The sequence below is a fragment of the Nuphar pumila genome, chromosome 5 (assembly GCF_984573655.1).
Source record: "Nuphar pumila chromosome 5, dmNupPumi1.hap1.1, whole genome shotgun sequence".
In the NCBI taxonomy this organism is placed as follows: Eukaryota; Viridiplantae; Streptophyta; class Magnoliopsida; order Nymphaeales; family Nymphaeaceae; genus Nuphar; species Nuphar pumila.
In genome coordinates, this window is record NC_143253.1 from 21,470,411 (window position 1) to 21,493,744 (window position 23,334).

General features: G+C 39.8%; 1 protein-coding gene across 1 annotated transcript in view; it reads right to left on the reverse strand.

Annotated features, from left to right (window-relative positions):
* Nucleotides 1-23,334, reverse strand: part of LOC149837069 (uncharacterized) — a 126,473-nt gene that overhangs the window by 98,894 nt on the left and 4,245 nt on the right. The window contains exons 2-9 of the mRNA XM_090007960.1: nucleotides 20,789-21,173; nucleotides 19,931-20,047; nucleotides 19,742-19,824; nucleotides 17,797-17,943; nucleotides 17,522-17,670; nucleotides 17,301-17,431; nucleotides 17,065-17,187; nucleotides 16,833-16,906 (exon numbers count right to left, since the gene is read on the reverse strand). Of these exons, the coding sequence (XP_089864086.1) occupies nucleotides 16,833-16,906; nucleotides 17,065-17,187; nucleotides 17,301-17,431; nucleotides 17,522-17,670; nucleotides 17,797-17,943; nucleotides 19,742-19,824; nucleotides 19,931-20,047; nucleotides 20,789-21,173 (1,209 nt within the window). The remainder of the gene's footprint in view (nucleotides 1-16,832; nucleotides 16,907-17,064; nucleotides 17,188-17,300; nucleotides 17,432-17,521; nucleotides 17,671-17,796; nucleotides 17,944-19,741; nucleotides 19,825-19,930; nucleotides 20,048-20,788; nucleotides 21,174-23,334) is intronic.

Below are 23,334 nucleotides of genomic sequence, written 5' to 3' on the forward strand. Positions count from 1 at the left end.
GTCAATGGTTCCATGTAGATATTCCTCTCTGACATAGTGTCAGTCTATTTCAATATGTTTGGTGCGCTCATGAAATGTCTGATTTCTTGCAATATAGATCGCACTCTTATTGTCACAACACATTATTGAAGCTTGTGTTACTTCAGCTCTTATGCCAGCTAGCAGTTGTCGGAGCTAAACAACTTTCATGGTAGTGGTCGTCATGACTCTATATTCAGCTTCAGTGAAGGAAAGCGAGACCTTCTGCTGCTTTTTGCACCTCTACGAAATTAAGGACTCGCCTAAGAAAACACAAAAACTAGTGGTTGAGTGCCTATTATTGGGATCACCTCCTTAGTCAGCATCAGTATAGGCAATTAAATCTAATGACGATGAAGCGAACAAGAAGAGGCCCCATGAAAAAAAGGACTTTAAGTATCTAATAATACGCAAAACTGTTTTCATGTGCACAGAGGTGGGAGTATGCTTAAACTGACTAGTTGTGTGTACATCGTGTGCTATATCTGGCCTAATAATGAAAAGATAGGAAAGGGATCTGATAAGTTGTCTGTAAGGAGTAGGATTATCAAGAAGTTCTCTATCATCAATTCTCATTTTAACGTTGACAACTTCTGAAGTGTCTACTTTCTTATCATTTGTAATTCCTGACCTACAAACAATATCAAAAGCAAATTTAGATTAAAATATCAAATACTCACGAGGGGAATAAGCAACTTAAATTCCTAAAAAGTATCTTAATAAACCTAAGTCAGTCATTTCAAAATGAGTTTTAAGAAGAGTTTTGATATTTGCAACTCCTTGTTTGTCGCCTCCGGTGATGATCATATCATCCACATAGAGAAGGAGGACAATAATACATGCATCAGAATTCTTAATAAACAAAGCAGTGTCAGTCAAACAATATTGAAAACCAATATCAAGCATAACATGACTAAATCTATCATACCAAGCTTTTGGTGCCTATTTAAGACCATAAAATGTTTTTTCTAGACGAAGAGCTTTACCCTTAGGGATACTAATACTAAGCAGAGCTTCCATGTATACTTCTTCAATTAGATTTTCATTTAGAAAAGCATTTTTTGACATCTATCTGAAATATAGATCATTTTCTAATGGAGGCCAAGGCTATTAAAGTTCTGACAGTGCTCATACGAGCAACAGGAGCAAAAGTTTCTTCATAATCGATGGCATAATCTTGGGCATACCCTTTAGCTACTAGATGGGCTTTATACCTTTCCAGAGTTTCATTACTCTTGGTTTTGACTTTGTAGATCCATCGACAGCCTATAGGTTTTTTACCTAGAAGAACATCTTGAATAGTCCAAGTATTAGCCTTTTCTAATGCATCCAATTTTGTTTTCATGACTTCTATAAATTTTATATGATTTTTGGTTTGAGAATAGGATAATGGTTCTACATATGATTGTATTAATGTAATAGCTGCCCTATATGATGGTGAAAATGATTTATATGACACAAATTTTTCAGGAGGTCTAGAAATTTTAGACGACCTTCTCGTTGGAACTTCGGAATACTTTTCTAATGCACATGGGCGATTTTTCTCTCTACGTCTTGAATATTGTAGACTAACGTCCCTATGGGTTTGCTCTTCATTATCGACATTATGTTTAATATTAATAGTACTTTAATCACTGTCAAAATCACATTCAAGATCCCATTCATTGGATTTTGAAGTCAAATCTATTAAAAAGGAATATTCAGTGACTTCCTTGGGTTTTTCGAAGTCAAAAAAACTCTTTTTCTAGAAAATATACATTTCTTGATACATACAATTTTTCATTTTGAAAATCAAAACACCTATAGCCTTTTTTAATTATCGGCATATCCTAAAAAAGCACAAGGAATCGCACAGGGAGAGAGTGTCATTCTTGTTGGTGAAAACAAAACATTTGCATCTAAAGACTCTTAACCTAGAATAATCAGGAGATAGGTTGGCAAGTTTTTCAATTGGAGTTATATTCTTTAATGAGGAAGATGGCATTCGATTAATGAGATAGGTAGTAGTTAGGGTAGCTTCGGCCCAAAAACCTTTCGGAACTTGATTTGCAATTAGCAAAGTCCTAGTGGTTTTCGTAATGTGTCGATGTTTACGTTCGGCCAGGCCATTTTGTTGTGAAATGTGTGGACACGATCTTTGATGTGTAATGCCATATAAATTGAGATAGTCTTTGAATTTTTTGGACATAAACTCTCCCCATAAATAAATGCAAAAAATATAAATATCATTTTAAAATTTATCTTTTAACCATTTTATGAAATGTTTGAAAGTGAGCAAAAACCTCAGATTTATGCTTAAGAAAGTAAATCCAAGTATGCCTACAAAAGTCATCAACAAAAATGACATAATATGCATAACCACCTTTAGAAATGACCGGTGCAGGACCTCAAACATCCAAGTGTATTAATTCAAGTGGTTTAGAAGAAACAAAAAATCTATCATGAAACGGTAATCTTTTCATTTTGCCAAGAATGTAGTATTTACAAGTAAAACTTTTAGAATTATAAAATTTTTCTAAACTTGAAAAATATTGAATTTTAGACATATTAGGATGGCAAGTTTTTTATGCCATAAATTTAATTCTATTTTCTGAACATTATAACAAAAAGCATTCTGGGGCAATTCCAAAAAGTTCATATAATAGAGTCCTCCTTCTCTATGGCCTTTCCCAATCAGCTTCCCTGACTAGCGATCATGTACCCAACAACCATGAGAAGAGAATGAGATATTACACCCATAGTCAGATATTTGAGAAATAAATAAAAGATTTAGATTTAGTTTAGGAATATATTTAACTTCTGAAATGAAGAATTTTTTGAATTTATGAAAATTTCCAAAACATCCTACTCCTTTTATTTCAAGAGATGTATCATCAGCTGCAAAGGGTTTTAGTCAAAGATGAGGAGATTAAGGAGAGATAGAAAGATTATTTTGATAAGCTATTTAATGAAAGTCATGCTCAGGATCTTGGAGACTTTTCCATTCCTTTTCATGAGATGAATCGTGACTTCATGCGCAAGATTCAAAAGAAAGAAATTGCAGAGGCTTTGAAGAAAATGAAATCAAGAAGGGCAGTTGGCCCAGATGGTATACCTATCGAGGCTTGAAAATGCTTGGGAGAGAAAGGTTTAGAATGGTTGACAAATCTTTTTAACAAGATTTGGCGGACAAATAAGATGCCTAATGAGTCGAGGAAGAGTACTTTGGTGCCTCTATATAAGAATAAGGGTGATATACAAGATTGCACAAACTATCGTGGTATAAAACTCATGAGTCATACTATGAAACTTTGGGAGAGGGTGATTGAGTCTAGGTTGAGAAAGGGTGTCATGATATCGGAGAATCAATTTGGTTTTATGCCTGAAAGATTTACTATGGAAGCTATACATCTTCTTAGACAACTTATTGAGAGAAATAGAGAGAGGAACAAAGATTTGCATATGGTTTTTATTGATTTGGAGAAGGCTTACGATAGAGTACCTAGGGACGTTCTCTGGTGGAGAATGATGAAGAAAGGTGTTTCTCTCAAGTACATTAGTAAGATTAAAGATATGTATGAAGGAGTAGTAACCAATGTCCGCACTTGTGGAGGGGTGACAACCAATTTTCCTATAACGGTTGGGTTACATCAAGGATCTGCTTTAAGCCCTTTCCTATTTGCTATAGTGATGGATGAGCTTACGAGATCAATTCAAGAAAATGTGCCGTGGTGTATGTTGTTTGCTGATGATATTGTTTTGATTGATGAGTCTAGAGCTGGGGTTAATGCTAAGTTATAATTATGGAGACAGACATTGAAAGCAAGAGGTTTTAAGTTGAGTAAGAGTAAGACAGAATACATGGAATGTCGATTTAGTAAGCAACGAAATAGAGATGGGAGTGTAGTGAAGCTTGGTGAGCAAGAAATATCGGTGGATGATTCTTTCAAATATTTGGGATCTATCATTCAAAAGTACGGAGAAATTGATGGAGATGTAAATCATAGGATAAAGGTTGGGTGGATGAAATGGAAGAGTGCAACTGGAGTGTTGTGCGATCGTAGAATGCCATTGCGGTTGAAGGGAAAGTTTTATAGGACGACTATTAGGCCCGCTTTACTATATGGTACGGAATGTTGGGCTGCCAAGAGACATCATATTCAAAAAATGAGTGTAGCTGAGATGCGTATGCTGAGATGGATGTGTGGAAATACAATAAAAGATAAGATTCGGAACGAGGAGATACGTAAGAAGGTAAGCGTTGCACCCATTGAAAATAAGATGAGAGAGAATCGTTTACGGTGGTTTGGACATATTCGACGAAGGCCTAATGATGCTCCAGTTAGAAGGATTGAGAAATGGGAAAATATATTAGTTAAAAGAGGTCGGGGTAGGCCTAGGAAGACATGGATGGAGGTGATAAGAAAGGATATGAATGCTTTGAACCTCACCGAGGACATGGCATTGGATAGAAATGAATGGAGGAGAAGGATTCATGTGGAAGACCCAAAATGATTTTCTTTGTTGGTTCATATCGCCGACCCCAATTGTTTTGGGATGAAGGCGTAGTTGTTGTTGTTGTATCATCAGCTGCATAAACCTTTGACACACATGAGTTATTTTTAAGACATTCGGATAGGCTATTGACATTCGAGGTCATGTGAAAGGAAGCACCAGAGTCTAGGAGCCAAGGAAAGTTACATGGATCGGAAAAGGATGCAACAGCCGCTCCATTTGAGACTTCAATTGAGGACGATGCCCCTTTAAGAAGAGGTTAAAGGATCTCCATCAATTGAGCCATAGATACAGGTGGATCTTGATCTTTTCATTCTGATTCAACATATGCAACTCTCTTTTCTTCTCTTCTCTTTAACTTTGGACATTGAAGCCTATAGTGCCCTGGCTAATGACAATTGTGGCAAATGACTTTTCTTTTATCAAAGTCATCATTCTGTCTACAAAAGTGGGGTGGCTTACAAGTGTGCACGTAATTTTTCGGTCTAGACACAGCTAGAACGGAATCATCATCAGATTTTGGAGTATTTTTTCTAAGTCTATTTTCCTCTATATTTAGTTCTTCTATAGTATCAACGATAGAAAGAACCTTTCCATGATGTAAAAGAGTCAATTTGGTAAACTCAAATTCTGACCTTAAACCATTTACAAATTGATAAAAATGTTCTATATCGAGTTGCTTTTGGTGAAGCTCAATATCTTCGGCACAATATTATTTGGGCTCAAGAAGAGTCAATTATTTCCAAAGTTTGGATAACTCATTGTAATACTCTCTAATAGTTTTGTCTTTTTTAGTCATCGTTCGAACTATGTCTTGCAAATTGCACACATGTGCAATATCTTTAAGGGAATACATATTTTTAAGGTATTCCCAAGCCTTATCGGCATGCTCAAATTTGGCAAGACTAGAGTATTTCTTAATGTCCACGTTATTAATTAGCCACGACATAATTTTTTTATGACCTATTCTCCACTATTTTCATTTTTTCTCCGCGTTATTCTTCTCTCCTTCCATTAGAATAACTTTTTTATCATCCTCAATTTTTGTGAGAACTAGTTTAGGTTCCGAATTGGAACCATCCACTATACCCCACAACCCTTTTCCCCAAATGTGTTGCTCATAATCGAAGCCCATGTTACATAATTAGTGTCATTTGATTTCATAGACATGATGGTGATATTATTATTGTCATTCATCTTTTACAAGGGTGAGTAAAAAGAAAAATAGAGAAGAGAAGAGAAAAGAGGGAAAGAGAAGGATAAAAGAGGAGAAGAATGAGCACAAACACGAAATTTCGTAGCCAAGCTTCCTCCAAATGCTTCCTTTCTTTAAAAAAAAAACTCGAGTCTTGAACAAGATAATACACTCTTTTGCAAATGAGGCATGGAAAACGAGGCAGAAGTTCTTCAAGATCTAAGGTCTCCAGAGCTCTGATACCATGTAATGAAATGGTGGTCTTCCACAAAAGCACACAAATCTCTCAAAGAGTGTTTATTAGAGACACCTCAAACACAACCCATAAAAGGGTATAAATAGAAGAACACAATAAAAATAATGAATCTTTATTTATCACAAAATATGCTTAAGAAGCATTGAGATACAAAGGAAGAGCTCACCCCTATATATACAAACGGAGAGTGGAGAGGGAAGAGCTCTTAAGGATCTCTTCTTAAGTCATTGGACCTAGTCCAACGACTCTATTTATAGTCGTTGGACTAGGTCCAACGACTATAAATATGGTCAAGATCTTGACCATCTAATTCAAAGTGAACTAGAAAATAAATAAAAAAATAAAGAAATATAAATATATATTATTTTATTATTTTATTATTTTATTATTTTATTATTTTATTAATATATATTATATATGTATTACATGTTACATTTTAACATCCTCCTCTTGCTCGCTCCTTTGATGCCTTTACGTCGCGCTTCTCTCGTCACCACCTACTTCTGTTCTCTGTTGCTCCCCTTCCCTCTTCCTCTTGTCCACCATGACGAGACTCTCTCTCTCTCTCTGTTCTTTTCTTTTTCTCTTCCCAACATCTAGCATACACTTCCAATAACCGCCAATTGATCAGTAATACTCTTCAAGAGGCCTATGTATTCCATGACTGTCATGGAGCCTTTCTTCAAACTTTGAAATTCATTTTTTAAGTACAGAACTCGGGCTTCTGATATCTGAGAATATGTCAGGGACAGCTTACTCTACAGATCCGCCGCAGTGCAATCATCTGAAAGAGTAACCAACACTTCTTGAGAGAGTGTTGACGTAATATAAGCAACCAAAGACTGATCCCGCTTCCTCCAAGCTGTATACTCTGGATTCTTAATAGAAATGGTAATTGTGTCACCCTTCTCATCATTGGTTTCCTGCAAAATAAGTCGTGGTGGTATAGGAACTAAACCATCCAGATGTTCATCGAGATCCTGACTCCGTATAAAAGGAAGGATTTGCCTCTTCCAAGTCAAAAAATTAAAATGAGTAAGTTTTTCTGTAACGAGCTGACTCAAGAAATTTGCAGAGGGACCGAATGACGATGAGTAATCCATATCAATGGGACAATGTATAAGCAAACAAAACGAATGGAAGAAACAAACAGGCTTGAGATCACTTAATCAATCAAGAGAACTTCAACAAGACATGTACCTGTGCGACCAATATCTGGAAATAACTTTTTTTTAAACAGAATCGAGATTGTAAACAGTTACAATCTGCCTGTAGACGTTGCACAGGGGACACTAAATAGCAATAAAGGGAAAAAAAATCTAGAATCAAAGAATTTCTGGAAATAGGGGAAAGAATTTCTGGAAAAAAACTGACACGTTAAAAGTGGAAAACAAAAGAGAGTTGCAATAAGTGACAGATGGGGAGACGAGTTGCAGTTTTATTAAAACTGACAGACGTTAAGAGGTTTATGGGGTTTATGGCTGCAGTCAGAGAGGAGAATAAAAAAAAAAGTTTTGAGATTGGGAGTTGTAATAAGTGAGAGATGGGGAGACGAGTTGCAATAGACAGATTGGGAGTTGCAATAAGGAGAGGAGACGAGTTTCAATAAGGGGAGGAGACGAGTTTCAATAAGGGGACGAGTTTCAATAAAGGAAAGAATGAGAAAGGGGAAGACGAGCCAAAACCTGGTTCTCAAGATCTCGTTGAACACGCCTCTAACAGGATTTCGCAACCCTGCGCTTTGATACCATATGAGACTTCGTAGTCTGTGGTTCAGCTTGCACAATATGAGACTTCGTAGTCTGTGGCTCAGCCTGCACAGGAAAGTAGAGAGAGAGAGAGAGAATCGGCTGGGGCGGCACTCAGTTGCTCGACCTCCAAGCCCTAACCTTCATATGTATAAAACAAGTATACAACTATCCTTGTAATATCAGAAATATTACAAGGATGCCATTAATGAGTAATATGCAGCATGTGTTTCATTTAACATACCATGCGTATGGATCTGGATCCAGATCCATACGCAAACTATATTTTAACACACCCGGCGTGAGAAAGAGCCATCACCCACTTCTTGTACAGATACGGGTCCTCCTGGTCTCGCTCCAAAGACACTGGATAGCAGAAGATCCTCACGGACTGGACATCCACTTGACAAGTGGGTAAGCTATAAAAAAATTTCATTGGATTTTCAGCTATTCTTGACGTCCATAAATAAAGAGGATGAGCCTCTCATGTTCTATCAAGCTGCAAGTTCTAGAAGATGAGTTGAAGCAATTAATGAAGAAATGGAAGCCCTACATGAATGTGGAACATGGGAGATTGTGCCTAGACCACTAGATAGAAATGTCGTTGGGTCAAAATGGGTATACAAGATAAAGTATAAACCAGATGGGAGCATTGAAAGGTATAAAGCTAGACTTGTAGCCAAGGGATTTACACAAGAACAAGGACAAGACTTCGATGAAACTTTCAGCCCTGTTGTTAAGATGGGAACTATTCATATTGTGTTGAGTTTAGCCATTGAACATGGATGGACATTGAGCCAATTAGATGTAAAAAATGCATTCTTACATGGGGATTTAAAAGAGGAAGTCTACATGGAACAACTCACTGGGTATGCAGAACGAGACGCCAAGCAATATGTATGCAAGCTAAAAAGGGCACTCTATGGATTAAAACAAGCTTCTCGTTCCTGGTTCGAGAGTTTTTCATTGGAGATACAAAGGCACGGCTTCTCTCGGTCCTTTCTGGATCATTCGTTATTCATTCACAATGAACGAGATGTCACTATTCTTCTATTGATATATGTAGATGATATCATCATCAGAGGGAACTGCAAAGGTCATATTGAGGAAGTAAAGAAATTGTTAAATCAGATATTCAAAATGAAAGATTTAGGGGAGCTGCGATATTTTCTTGGAGTGGAAGTTGATAAAAGATGTGATGCAATCACACTTACTCAACACAAATACACGTTGGACATTCTCAGCAGGGCAGGCATGAAAGATTGTAAGTCGTTAGCAACTCCAAGTGTCATCCATCAGAAACTAAGTTCTAAAGAAGGGGATATATATGGAGATCTCACTAAGAATTGTAGCATAGTCGGCATGTTGCAATACCTGACCTTCACTAGACCTGATATAGTATATTCGGTCAATCAGGTGTCTCAGTTTATGCATGAACCTCATACATCGCATATGGAGGCAGTCAAACGAATACTTCGTTATCTGAAGGGTACAGTTGGTGATGGACTGGTATACAAGAAAAGTGAATTAGATCCAGGCGGTGGTCATGAGATCATTATTTATGCTAATGTTGATTGGGTGGGTGATCCAGATGAGTGACGATCAGTATCTGGCTATTGTAGCTTAATTGGTTCGAACTTGGTATCTTGGAGTAGTAGAAAGCAAAAGGCGGTTGCTAGGTCGAGCATTGAGGCTGAATACAGATCGATGGCTGCTTTCACTGCTGAGGCTACATGGATAAGACATCTCCTAACAGAAATGGGAGAACTGATTGCTCGTTCACTACTACTGTGTGACAATCAAAGTGCCATCAATATGTCCTTCAATCTCATTCATCATAGTCGAGCAAAACATATTGAGATAGATCAGCATTTTGTTAGGAAAAAGGTTGAAGAAAAAGAGATTGAGCCCATGTACGTGCGAACTGAAAAACAAGTTGCTGACATTTTCACCAAAGGGTTGACAAAGGACAGATTTTGGTTTCTGAAAGGCAAATTGTTCATGGTCCAAGATCATGCACAACTTAAGGGAGGCTGAAAAGAAGTCGTCATTGGGTCTTGGACCCAACTTATGTATATGTAAGAAGGACCCGACTCGAGTCATGTACCGGATTGGGTCAAAAGATCCAATTTCTTTCCAATGTAATTTAAGATGTCATTAGAGGGTATTTCCGTACCCTAGGATTGTATATTGAATATATTCTCAATATAATGGAAGACGCAGGTAATCTGACGCCTTTTCTCTGCAGACTCTTCTTCCAATATCTCGTTCTCTTCTCTCTTGCACAGGTCACCGTGAAGACCCTTTTCGAACAACTGTCACCAGTTATGACTCACTAAGGCATCATACTTTCTCAGAAAAGCTCACCCTTCCGTAGAAGGTCCAAAACATGATCACTAACTCAAATCGCTAATGATCTGATTCTCACACCTGAGTCATGAATGTAATCAAGCTAAAACAGAAAGTCGACGCTATAAATTTATAATTGGCTATCTCAAACAATCTCAGAAGAGCATCACAGCTCACCATAACTTTTTATGGTAAGCAAAAACACAAGATCCACGTCCGATCGCTCGGTCCGGGAGATATACGACCTGACAAGGAATTACTGCCCCTAGAGGGTATACCTAATCTTGGACCATACACTTCCTCACAGGAGTTCACCGACCTCGCGATTACCCGTTCGTGGACAGTGTACATCCTCACAGAGATTCTACCGCTCTAGTCGGATCACCTGATCTGGAAAATGTACAACCTTACAAGGAATTACCGCCCTAGATGGTATACCTGGTCTTGGACCATACACTTCCTCACAGGAGTTCACCGTCTTTGCGGCTACCCGTTCGTGGACAGTGTACGTTCTCATAGAGAATCTCCCACTCTAGTCGGGTCACCTGATCTTGATCATACATACCCCCACAGCGAAACCTTTGGGAAGTCGGTCCCCAACAAATGTCATATCCAATGAAAATCATCGTGATACACGCAATCAACACAAAAGATCGTTCTCAGGGTCGATAGCCACTAATACAAACAACAAAATCAACGTCGGATCACCTGGTCTGGGAAATGTATAAGCTCACAAGGGATTCCGCCCTAGATGGTATACCTGGTCTTGGACCATACACTTCCTCACAGGAGTTCACCGTCTTTGCGGCTACCCGTTCGTGGACAGTGTACGTCCTCAAAGAGAATCTCTCACTCTAGTCGGGTCACTTGATCTTGATCATACATACCCCCACAGATAATCCTTTGGAGATCAGGTGCTCGTTAGACACCCCACTCAGTGATACATGCATCAATAATTGACTGCTCTGAACCATTGACCGCCTCGGGGTCAGTAGCCACAATATGGGCACAAGCATGTATATCAGCAATATGCATCGTATCACTCCACGCAGAAGCATATAATCCTACGCATCGTATTATTGCCACAAGGAATATTACAATCCTCAAATAGGACCTCAAAGCATGCGTAAACGACACATAAGAACACGCAGATATGGCAATCCAGTTGATTCTATGGGCGAAGAGTAACTAACTCTACCCGTCAGTCAAACAAAACAACTGAATAAGACAAGCACTCATAGCAATGCTCGTAAAACATACAATTACCATCAAATGGCTCAGTCCATCAACAAGTAATTAAATTAATCGTGAGGCATAAATCATTGCATCACAAGTCATTCATAAGCAATCATACGGCAACAATTATATCACAATATGTAAGCAGTTTATAAGACAAGCGGCCACATCAATCCTAGTTGCCACCAGTTCGTAGAGTACGAGTTGTATGCAATCACATCAATCATAAGAGATGCAAGCCAACAAGTGTTACGCTACGACAAGCACCAAACAGTTTGACCAAAGGATAAAGCAGGTCACATGCTAATATGTAGCAACTGGCATAATACTATTATTATAAGCATTTAACTAGTATGAGAAACTCCTTATTACTCCGCAAAGAACTGCATAAGTAATTTAACCAACTAGAGTAACGCCTTGACAGGCGTGCACAGCTCAACGAGTAGCATACTAAACTACCGAGCAAACAAGTGATCGACCAGTGTGAACAGACTTTATGTTTCGATAATTACTGGTCTGCGGGTACGCGCAGGCAAAACGTAGAAACAATTGAGACTAGTTCGGACGTCTGTTATTCTATGTATTTTCAATAACCCGAATAGCTAGTCGGTTCTGCTCCAAAAGGGCCGACTTTAGCCGAAAGAGAATTCCCCAAAGGAGGTTGTGCCACGGATGCATCCAACTTCTGCAGAAGTGTTGAGCTAACTAATGTAGCCCCTTTCCCCTTAACTCCAATGACTGGGGAGGCTGTATCATTGCCCGTGGGGTGGTTGTTAACAACCTGTCCATTGGAGTTTTGTACCGCTCTGTCCTCTCCCATGACAGAACAACTAGAAGCGAATGGGTGTGTTAGGGGTTGCTTAACTAACGACCCATCCTATGTTGTGGTCTTTAAACCACTCGAGCATCTTGCATGTGAAGGCGAATGTGAGGTCATTTATGTGATTACAGCATTTTGCATTAGCGTTGTTCGAGGTCGCACGACCGTCTCATCCGATCATTGCAGTACTAGACGTGTCGTGCACGACTACAAGTACTCTAGGACAAAGGGAGTATAGCTCCTCAATAGAAGCCTCAACAGGAGTGTTTCACAAAGATGTAAAGTTTATCAACTTTACTCTATCTTTTGAAACAGCAGTACCTTGTGCCAACATTATGCATATGATTATCTCGAATCACATCCGCTATGGGGGTATCTACATGTCTCGCATGACTCGATACCGGCCTCGATAGAGGGGATACGGGTTTCTCAACAGAACACCCGCTAAGAAGTTCGCTCGAACCCCCAATTCGGGATCACCCGAGATATGCCAAAAAGGCGAGCAGAATCAGCCAATCACATCTTTCCAAATGCTTCGATTTGGAGCAGTCTTGGATGCTTTTGCGCAGCTCCCTAAAATCTCAAGTCGACTCTACAGGATTGCGCACACGAAGAGCCAGGATCCTTGCGAGGTATCCCTCTCCTTAGACGAAGGTGTATAACCAGCTCCCGACTGAACTCTTGTCGCAAGAGGAAGTGATAGATGTCTCTTGCATCCTCCACGAGGGTGCCTCAAACGCGTATGCAATGAGCGAGAACCTGAGCGTCATCTGCAATAGCAAGGCAGTAGCAACACATATGCAAAAGCAAGAGCCTGGCGCAAAGCACGACAGCAAAGTAAAGGCGGTAAGCAGAAGTGCAACGCAAACCTTCGGCACAACGCGCAACGGCAAGTAAAGACTGTAAACAGGAGTGCAACGCCAAACCTTTGTGCGATGCGCAACAGCAAAGTAAAGACCGTAAGCAGCAGTGCAACGCAGAACCTTTGCGCGATGCGCAACGACAAAGTAAAGGACAAGGATCGCGAAACCACATCCTTGAGTTAAATAGGTACTCGTATAAATATATATGATATATATATGCATATATATATATATATTTAATTATCCGTTTTAGTTAATTGAACTCAATTCAATTATCCAAGTCTTCTATGCAATCTTCCCCTAACTTTGAGAGTTGCAAGCTTGCTGGCGTCTGCGAGTGTAAGCGATAGACGGCTCGGGTCGCAGAGCGCGAGCAGGATCAGTCGTACGAGCTGCAAAAGTGACGATCTTAGCAAGTTAACACCAAAATAGAAGGTCAGAGACACCGTCGTCGTCCTGACATAAGGGAAGCAGAGGCAGGGGCATCGTGCCCTTGCGCACCTGCCATAAGTGCACGAAGCAGGGGTTGGGGCTGTGAGCCCCTACCGACTTGCTGTCAGCGAGAAGCAGGGAGGCAGGGGGTTGCACCCTTGCCAAAAGAAAACAACGAGGGAGGCTTCGCCCTACCTGCCAAGAGAGCAAGGAGGCGAGGCCCTTCCCTGCTAGCCACTAAGTGGGAGGCAGGGGGCTTCCCCCTGCCCGCCAAGAATGCAAAGAGGGGTAGGGGACTCCGTCCTCCGCCATCTCTGAAAAAGGGCAGCAGCGACGACCCTGTTCTGTCCTGCAAAAAGAAACAAAGACAGGGGATGAGCCCCTGTTTGCCAAGCAGAAACAAAACACAGGGAGGGCTCGGTCCTCCCCTACCCAGTAAGCATAGGGCGGCGAGAAGAAACCCAATCCTCCCACCGTGCCCACCGATCGAAGAAAAGACACAGGCAGGGGGCTCTGCCCCGCCCAACCTGACGTGAAAGCACAACGACAGGGGGCTCTGCCCCCTTGTCGATCGAACCAAAGACGAGACAGGAAGGGAGTCCCCCTGCCGACAAGCGGCGAGGACAGGTCGGGTGGGTTGAACATGGAGAAGGTGAGGGTTCAGAGAGGGCTCAACCCCCTCCCCTGCCGCATATGTGAGCAGGGAAGGGCTGGACCCTCCTTCCCCTACTGACAGGAGAGCAGGGAGGGGCTCGGCCCCCTCCCTGCCGATATAGGGAGCAGGGAGAGGCTCGGCCCCTCCCCTGCTAAGAGTGGGCACAGGGAGGGGGTTTGACCCCTCCTGTGACCCCACGGGGAGTAAGGAGCAGGGAGGGGGGGCTCGACCCCTCCCCTCCTAATAGTGGCACAGGGAGGGGGGCTCGGCCCCTCCCTTACCAAACTCGACGTAGGGAGGGGCTCGGCCCCTCCCTCGCTGAAAAGAGTCGCAGGGAGGGGGCCTTGCCCCTCCCCAATGATTTAGGGCAGTAGGGAGGCGGCTTGAACCCCTCCCTGCGCAACGGAAAGATGAGGGAGAAAAAGAGGCGATCGGGGAAGAGACGAGAGAGCAAAGAGGAGAAAGGGGTGTACCTGGGGGGTCGTCGGCGATGGCGGCGCGGTGTTCAGGGAAGACCGGACGCGATGGTGACTCAGGCTTGCTCCTGGAAGTTGCCGTCGTCGGTGGCGTCGAAGGGAACGAAGGCAATCCACGACGGCATCGAAACGGGTCTCCGGCGAGCAGAGGGAGAACGAGATGGGAGTCGGGGGAGGTTGAGAGGGGGAGCCGAGAGGGTGAGAGTGCAGGAGAGAGAACGAGAGAGGAAGAAGGGGGCGGGAGTTCTCTTTGAAACCCTTGCCTCCCTGTCTTCAAAACATGGGAGGCGGTGCCTCCATTTGGGTCTGGGTCGGGTCCGGATCCGACCCGAATCCAAACTTAAATTTTTTTCCCAGTTTATTACAAGGGGTTGTTGGATCAAAAGTAGGAAGCTTATCATAGACATCACCCCATGGTCCTGCATACATGATTTTCACTTTATCTATCCCCTTCTCTTGCTTTTTTTTTCTCTCAAAGTGTTAAGCAACTAGTGGCATTGTCATTTTACGACCCCCGGCAAATTCATTGATGTGCATGGGGCAACATTGTGATGTGTTCCGGCCAAATGATGCTTCAACCGGAATATGCCACAAAAAAATATATTATGGCAGAACTTGCACTCGATTTTCAATCGGTTGTCACTCGTTACTTGAGTGTCCTATTGTCATGCCAAGTCATTTGATACCATCCTCCTCAAAAAAAACCCAATAAGCAAAGAATAGGGATTTTTTACCCTAAACCCCTTCTTTGAGTGAAAAAAGGGTGAAAATGCACTCTTAATTGAGCAAACCACAAAAGCCATCTCCCTTGCAAACCATCAACCCCCAAATCACTCTCACGAATCCTAGGTACATGGGTTCCCCTCTAATGGCCTCTACACAAATGAGGAAGTCGGCCCTCAAGAGCTCTTTAAAACCCAAAAGGTAAAAAACAAGTTTCAGCCTATTTAAAATGCATCAGACCTGTAACATATGATACGGTATGATACAAGGTTGTATTGTATGATACAGCCGATACGAATACTATACACACTTGTATCGTATCAAAAATGCTAATAATAATGATACATATTGTACTCTGTCATATGATACTATATTGTTCTCCAGTATTTCTTCCAAACGAAAGGCATAATCAAAAAGTTCACATAAAATATCACGCATTCTTCCACTTCATTGCTACCACCAATGTTGTCAGTATCGGGCTGAACCGCACGATACATATCATATTGGCAGAAAATCGAGACAGAAATGACATGAACTAGCTAATTTTTTTAAAAAAATGAAAAATGGTCAAAATAGTTTTTAGTATTATTTAGTATTTTTTTGACACGTGACTTTCCCTGGTTAAAAGTTGGGTGATTCAGTTCAATCCACCTCTTAATCGGTATCGCCCGATTCACCTGAATTGTTTGGAAAATGATTCAGGGTCCGAGATGATACTAACAACATTGGTTACCACAAACCTAACAAGCAGGCAAACAGGCCAACATGGATCCTCTTTGACATCGTGAGGGAGATAGATCTAAGCCCAAATATTCAGGCACAAGCCCAAAGATTAGGCCTAAGTTCACTATTCATGCGGAGTGCCAGCCTAATATCCATCTCTAATTGTAGTTGTGGCAAACATACTACAGAAGGGGCTTAAAGCTATAATTAACATCCTGGATCCCAGATCTATAGAAAGTTGGTTCCATATGTCCTGTAAACATGCAACTGGGCATCTAGGCACACAAATATGAACTGGGTTCATGTTTATAATTTTATATTATATGCATTAGTTGTTAGTTGAAGGAGGAACAAGAATATATAATAGGACACTGAAATTTGGCTTAAAAGGAGAAAAAGGAATCCACAGATAACCTACAATGCTACTGACCAGGGGCAGAACCAAACAAGATGTATGCTGAATGTAAAATTTAGGGCCTATCTTGGTCTTAGGATGGTCCTCTATGTGGCAAGTGGTTGACCCAGAGAAAGAGATAAAGATTGTTGTAAGGCATGACACTACGGAATAGTGTCATAAATTCGCCAAAACATTTGCATATCACAAATTCATGCCTTCAATGAGGACCTAATTGAACTAAAAGTAGGACAGATTTAAAGCATATATTCAATAATTGCCAACTCAATATTCTGCACATGTTAACATAAGAACAAGAAACAGTGGAAAAATAACCAGAACAAGATAAGGTAAAAGGCCAAATAACAAACAATACGGAACAATAGTCAGGACACAGTACAAATTGATTCAAAAAATATAAGCATGAAGGCTCAGTAAGTAGTAACTTACCACATATGTGAACATTCGAAAGGTGGGCATGGAGGATTCATCTTATAACCACGATCTATGATAAGAAGAGCTATCTGCAAATAGAATCTTGCAACAAACAGCAAGAAGCAACCATCACAAAGGGGAGGTGGAGGTGGGAAAGGACAATAAACTTGAATGACAGGAAAAGAAATAGCCTGGGCACGAGAAGACAGTTGTTAGTAGCAGTCTCATTTTCAAGAGATAAACCAACCTTGCAAGCCTTCTTTCGCATTAGAAGACTAAAATTACTACTCTGGGTAACTTGGTGGAGGAGGAAATAGAGAAGATGTCGGCGTTGCTTTTCATGTTCACCATCTTGCAAAGCCTCAAGAGACTGCATAGAAATATTCAAGGAAATCACTGAATGAACAAAAAAACATGTCAAAAGTTCTAAATGAAGAAGAAAGAAACAGTGTAACATTAGACTATCAAAAGGGTCAAACTGACCTTTAAAAACGGGAGGAAAAGATCAAATATTTCTTTATGGCTTTTCTCATTTCTCGTATGGAAACACTGACCCAACAATGTGTTGCGCATCACACTTGGAGAAAATGTTGTTTTCAACCAAAGTTTACAACCTAAACACAATGGATCCCCCAAACCACCATAGGCAAGGAATGAATAACTTAACGAGAAATTTAATGGAAAAAAGAACAAGAAAAACCCACCAAGCATTTCAAAGAGCACACGCAGGCAGGTAACAGCATGTGTAAATTCCACTGTATCATCACTGACGTGATTAAGTACAATGCTGAGAAAAATGGGATATCGTTCCAATATGCCTTCTTCAAATGCTGGTGCCTCCAAGAACACAAGCCTGCACAGGATCATGTCATATCAAGAAGATGCAATACTGTGAAGAATGCTAGCATCAGGCAAAGGAGATATTTGATGCAAATATTCACAACTACATCACCGGGTTTTGTCTATCTTGTTCACTTACAGTGCTTTGACCCCAAGCCATATTGTTATACGCTCAAGCTGCAACCTTGGTCGTGGAGTGTTCAAAGTTGACCGTGAAATTTCAAACTCCAACATAGATATACACTTCTTCAGAAGGGGCTGTAGTGGCTCTAAATCTGCCGCTTTCCTGGATTACAGTAATAAGCAGATAAATTTTGGAAATCATTTCACTTGTAATACATATCCTACAAAGATAATGAACAAGGGACAATTCTCTAGTAATAAAATTGAATTCTACCAATTTTACTGATCACCCAATCACAATTGAAGATTTAAAAGAAAAAAAGTATACCAAGACAGATGGGAAGACAAACAAGTGGACATTTCCAATAGGACTTGATGAAACCAAATCTTACTTTAAGAGTAAGTTGTTAAAAAGACTGCATCACGAACTTGGTTGAGACTGGACTAGTGAACTTCCACTTACTAAACAACAAGATGAAATATTCATCCCAAAATTATCTGACAACCAACTCAGAATTAAGTGCATGACAATTAAAACAGTGACACAGATGGAGATAGGATTTAATCCTCAACTTGATTGATACAAGACTTTTAACGTATATACATATGAGATGTAGCCTAAAATGTTAGACCAATTTTATTAATATCACCATCACAGAATTAAATGCATGATGGTGAGAAAGAAACTGTCACGGTAGAGTTATTTAACAGAGAAAGCAGAAATCTTACAGAAACAAGAACCTACATCCATGTCTGAAAGCCTTCATGAAAAAAGTTAAACAATTGCTTTCCATTGGGAGGTAGAGAATGTGAACACCAGCCCATTGTAATTGGGTACTCTACTTTGGCAGTTAATCACTACCCACAACCTAGTTCAAATGATCCTACTCCAGTGTGTCAGGGTCGTTGGGCATTAGAAACCCATGACAGTGAACTCAGTGACTATGGACTATCTGATATGCACAACTGTGCAATAAAAGGCAATGGATAAGGATGCTACAAAAGCATAGTTATGTAGTACACGCACACGCAAAGACATGGAGAAGTGGAACTCAAGGAATTGAGCCTATGTGTTAAAATGTGTGTATATAATATATATATATATATTATATATTTTGTATTCTTTTTATCCTTGTAATTTTTTATTTTTGTTATTTTTTATTTTGGTCAACTCAAAGTTGACTAGCCGTTGGAGCTTGTCCAACGGTTATAAGTCCCTCTCTCATGTGGTATTATATAGGGGATCTCCCCCTCCTTGTAAGTATGCATCTTGCATGCTTTTGTGGATTAGTAAAATATTATTTTTTCATATCGTGAGCCTTCTTTGGTGTGTTCCCTTAGTGGCCTTTGTGAGTGTGCCCATAGTGGCTCTTTGGGATTGTCCTTTTTGGTTTCTTTGATGGACATTTGTACTTATTTGAAGGCTCTACTTTCTTTACACTATGTGGACAGGACATGAAGAACAATAGCACATTTCCACTATTCATAGAACCAAATGAAGCAAACTTCCAGCAAATCAAAATAAACAATATCAAAAGTAATACAACATTCAGCAAAGCAAAATTAACAAATTAAGCTTCAGTTTGAATCAATATGTTTATGTTTCTACCAACATTACAACAGAACAAACTAAAGTGGTACGGCATTCAGCAAATCAAGTGAACAAATTCTGCTTCAGTATGAGGGTATATGTTTATGCCTTTGCCAAGTTTATAAAAAATAAAAAATAAAAGATGCAGTATCATAACAGCCAAAAGGCTTTAAGTTTATTCTCATTACCATCACACAAGATATGAAAATTTATAAAAAGCTAATAGATCAAAAGAAAAAACTGCAACCATGATAGTTACAATGATTCATCAGTGATGATCATGAGAAAATTACATTCTATAAACAGATACAAGATTAAACAAGTCTGACATCAAATTATTTAAAGGGAGAGAGAGGGAGGGAAGCAGTACCTCAACTTCCCCATTCCTCCAGCAAGACGTAGACCAATTGATCGAACCTTCTCACTTTTCAAAAACAGAAGGGCATAGACTCCCTAAAGAAGGTAGATTAAAGGATATCTAAGAATAACACAAATTATATTACATACAAAAAAAAAAAAGAACAGCAGTCACAGCCATGGCTTGAATTGAGAGTATTACTGGATACTGTTGATTCCCAGCCAAAGTTAGTTCATGGGAGTTATCAACTGCTTCTATAAAGGGTATAAATTCATTAACCAATGACTGATCATCAAGCAATATTGGAAACATCAACACCTGTAGGCAATCAAGACACTTAAATGAGCTACATAAGGATGTGTAAACCAATTTTTCAATGGAAGATTAATTCACATGCAATACAAATACAAAGTGATGAAGAGAAAGGACCTTCCAACATGCTGAAAACTAATGGAAAGATCCTTATACACTTAAATTCAGTTACATGGTTATGACCAAGCATCAAGGGTATGCAAAAGCTCCAAATACACTTACATCAGCAAAACAGAGAAAAAGTAGATCGCTGAAAACCAGAGATTATATATTTATTTATTTATATTTTGTTTATATTTATATTTACATATAACTATCAGTACGTCAAAATGACAAAGTAAAATGTTAAAAGTCACCAACAGCAGAAGTGGCAATTTCTCTGGAAATTCGAAAAAAAAAAAAAAAACTCCTCACCAATGAATTTCCAGAAAATCTCAACTAGTAAGAATAAAAAAGGCTCAAGTAACGCCTTCTTACAGCAACTGTAAAAAAAATGGAAGAAAATATGGAAGAAGAGAAAAATACAAGCAATTATGAGTTTAGATAGGAAAATAAAATTTGAAATAGCAGGAGAGAAGAAACAACCCAACCTGATTGAGATACAATAAAGACCAAATCCCACAGTAGAAAAATCGATAGAACTAGCAGTTCATTCAGAAAAAGAACAACAAAACTAAGCAATAGCAGAAAGAAAAATGTTGGAATATGTCATCAAATGACAACTAAGTGAGGGGAGAAAAAACATACTTCAAACAGCATACTGATGACTTCATCATTGTAATCTGACGGGCTGCCTTTGGCCCCCGCTATCCTTTTGTTGATCAGCTTAAGCTGCTCTGTTACCCTTTCTTCATCGAGGGTTTGCAACACATTAAGGAGAGGGCTAACAGTATCTGACTCAAATTCAACACTATACGCCTTCTGGGCCTCATGGTGCTGAGAAATGCAATGTGTGCATATCCTTAGTTCCCGAGAAATTCTATTCCACAAAAGTTTGAGGGGTGAGGCCTGATGCTCATCTTTGTAGTAACTGTGAAAGGTTTCCACAAGAGGCCCCATTAATTCTGAGTTGCCACACCAAATATGTATTCCATCTTGCAACTGAATAAGAAACCTGAAAATATCTGCAAACCTGAAGCAAGTACGAAAATCCAGACACCAGTCAGTTGTAAGCTCAATACATTAGTATCTCGCATTATATTACTTCACAAGAAAGAAATTACCTGAAGTGACAAGCTTTATAATAAGCATAAATTAGTTGACGCAATTCCTGAAAACACAAAACCATGCCTATACTACTTGATTCAGATGAGCATCTAAAAGAGCCCATACAATTATCAAGAACACTCATTAGGTCAGATCATATTTGAAACAAATCATATATGATTGCTAGCCAAATTCTCTACTAGCTCACTATCTAATGCAAGATTCAATATAAGATGCTAGAAAGAAATGCATAAAAAATGAATAACAGGCCTGTTTAGTGCATAGTCATCTAAGTAACCACTAACTGCCATTTTGGATTGTGTTATGTCTGTCAAGGGAAATGACGAGAACACAAGAAGTCGACAATATTTTGCCAAGTCTTAACAACAAAGTAATTGAAAATGGCTACTTCACAACCTTGTAACAGGGCTAGTGGGGTGCCGCACTCGCGTCGACGCGACTCGACGCGGGTGTGGCACCGGGTGCGGTCAACCCGACCCTGGGTGCGTTGACCGCACCCAGGGTCATTTCGGTCCATTTTTTGGATTTTTTTTTTAAATGCCTTATGAAATGGGCTGCGGAATTTTAAAAAAAATCTTGGGGAGAGGGGCTTCCCCCCTATAACCCCCCGCCAGGGGCGGCTCCCCCTGGACCCCCGCCCGCTGACCGTGCAGCGGGAAACCCCCGGACCCCCTTTATATATATATATATATATATATATATATATATATATATATATATATATATATATATATATATATATATATATATATATATATATATATATATATATATATATATATTACATTTTTGCCCCTGCCGCACCCCCGCACCCGGGTTTTTTGGAAGTGCTGAATCCCCGCACCCATGTGACATAGCTTCACAAATTAAGAATGAGGTTCTTTTGTTCTTGGTCTTCATTTTGTTAAAGTTGTGAAACATGTTTTAATTCATCAACTTGAAAAATTATGTCAGGAAGTTTTGAAGAGGTGCATTTTTCCACAAAACATTTAATCTTTCTCCAACCAAAGTCTGCAAGAGAAGCTAGGTGAACCTCCTTCACAGGTGTAAATGCCCACATATATTAATAAGAGAGCCATGACAAAGGGAAGCACACATGAGTCATGACACATCCAGATGTAATCTCACAAGATATACATTATGTGGGCACTAAATAAAACTTTCCTTCACCATCAAATGAATGCAGGACCTCCCAAGAACCTCGTTCAAATATTAGACAAGCTAGATACATCTATTTTGTGCAAATCCAAAAATTCATGCACTATTTTCTTTGGACACCAACCTAAAGCTAAACCTAAAGTTACAATAATCCAATCATCAAAACCAAGGTTGTCTGTATCGCACGATACAATACAATACGTATCGTTACTATGAAGGAAAACGATACGATACGCACTCTTATCGCAATACGACTCTGTACCACATCCGTATCGTATGTATGGTACTATAGAAGCTTGTATCGTATGATACGGTATGATACGACCTGTATCGTAAGATACGGACTCCATGCACTTAAAAGTGCCTGAATCATAATTTTACAGTTTTGGATTTTAAAGACCACTTGAGGACCGACTCCCTTATTTGTGTAGAAGCCATTAGAGAGGAACCCACAGACCCTAGGAGTTGCGATTTGAGGGTCGATTCATGCGCAACAGATAGGATTTTTACAATTTTCTCAAGTAAGAATGCATTTTCACCCTTTTCCACTCAAAGAAGTGGGTTAAGGTAAAAAAATCCTCATTATTTGCTTCTTATTGAGTTTTTTGGGGAAAAGGTGTAGCTAGTGCTAGTAGTAGTGTCGTTGCCTGCACAAAAAGAGGATGAGAAGGGAGTTCTTCGAAAGGAGGTAGAACTAAAGGCTCTATTAAGAGCTTTTTATGTCTTAGGCCTGCCGCTGGGGCACAAGATGACATTCATACTGCTATGACTCCTCAACATTTAGTCGAGCAGGCGAATGTTGCAGTTGTCGACATTTGTAATGCTAGGACTTAAGTTTGTTATGTGTGTGTAAACTTGTTGTCGAATATTTGAATGTATGCATATATTTTTTTTGGTTAATTGGTTAT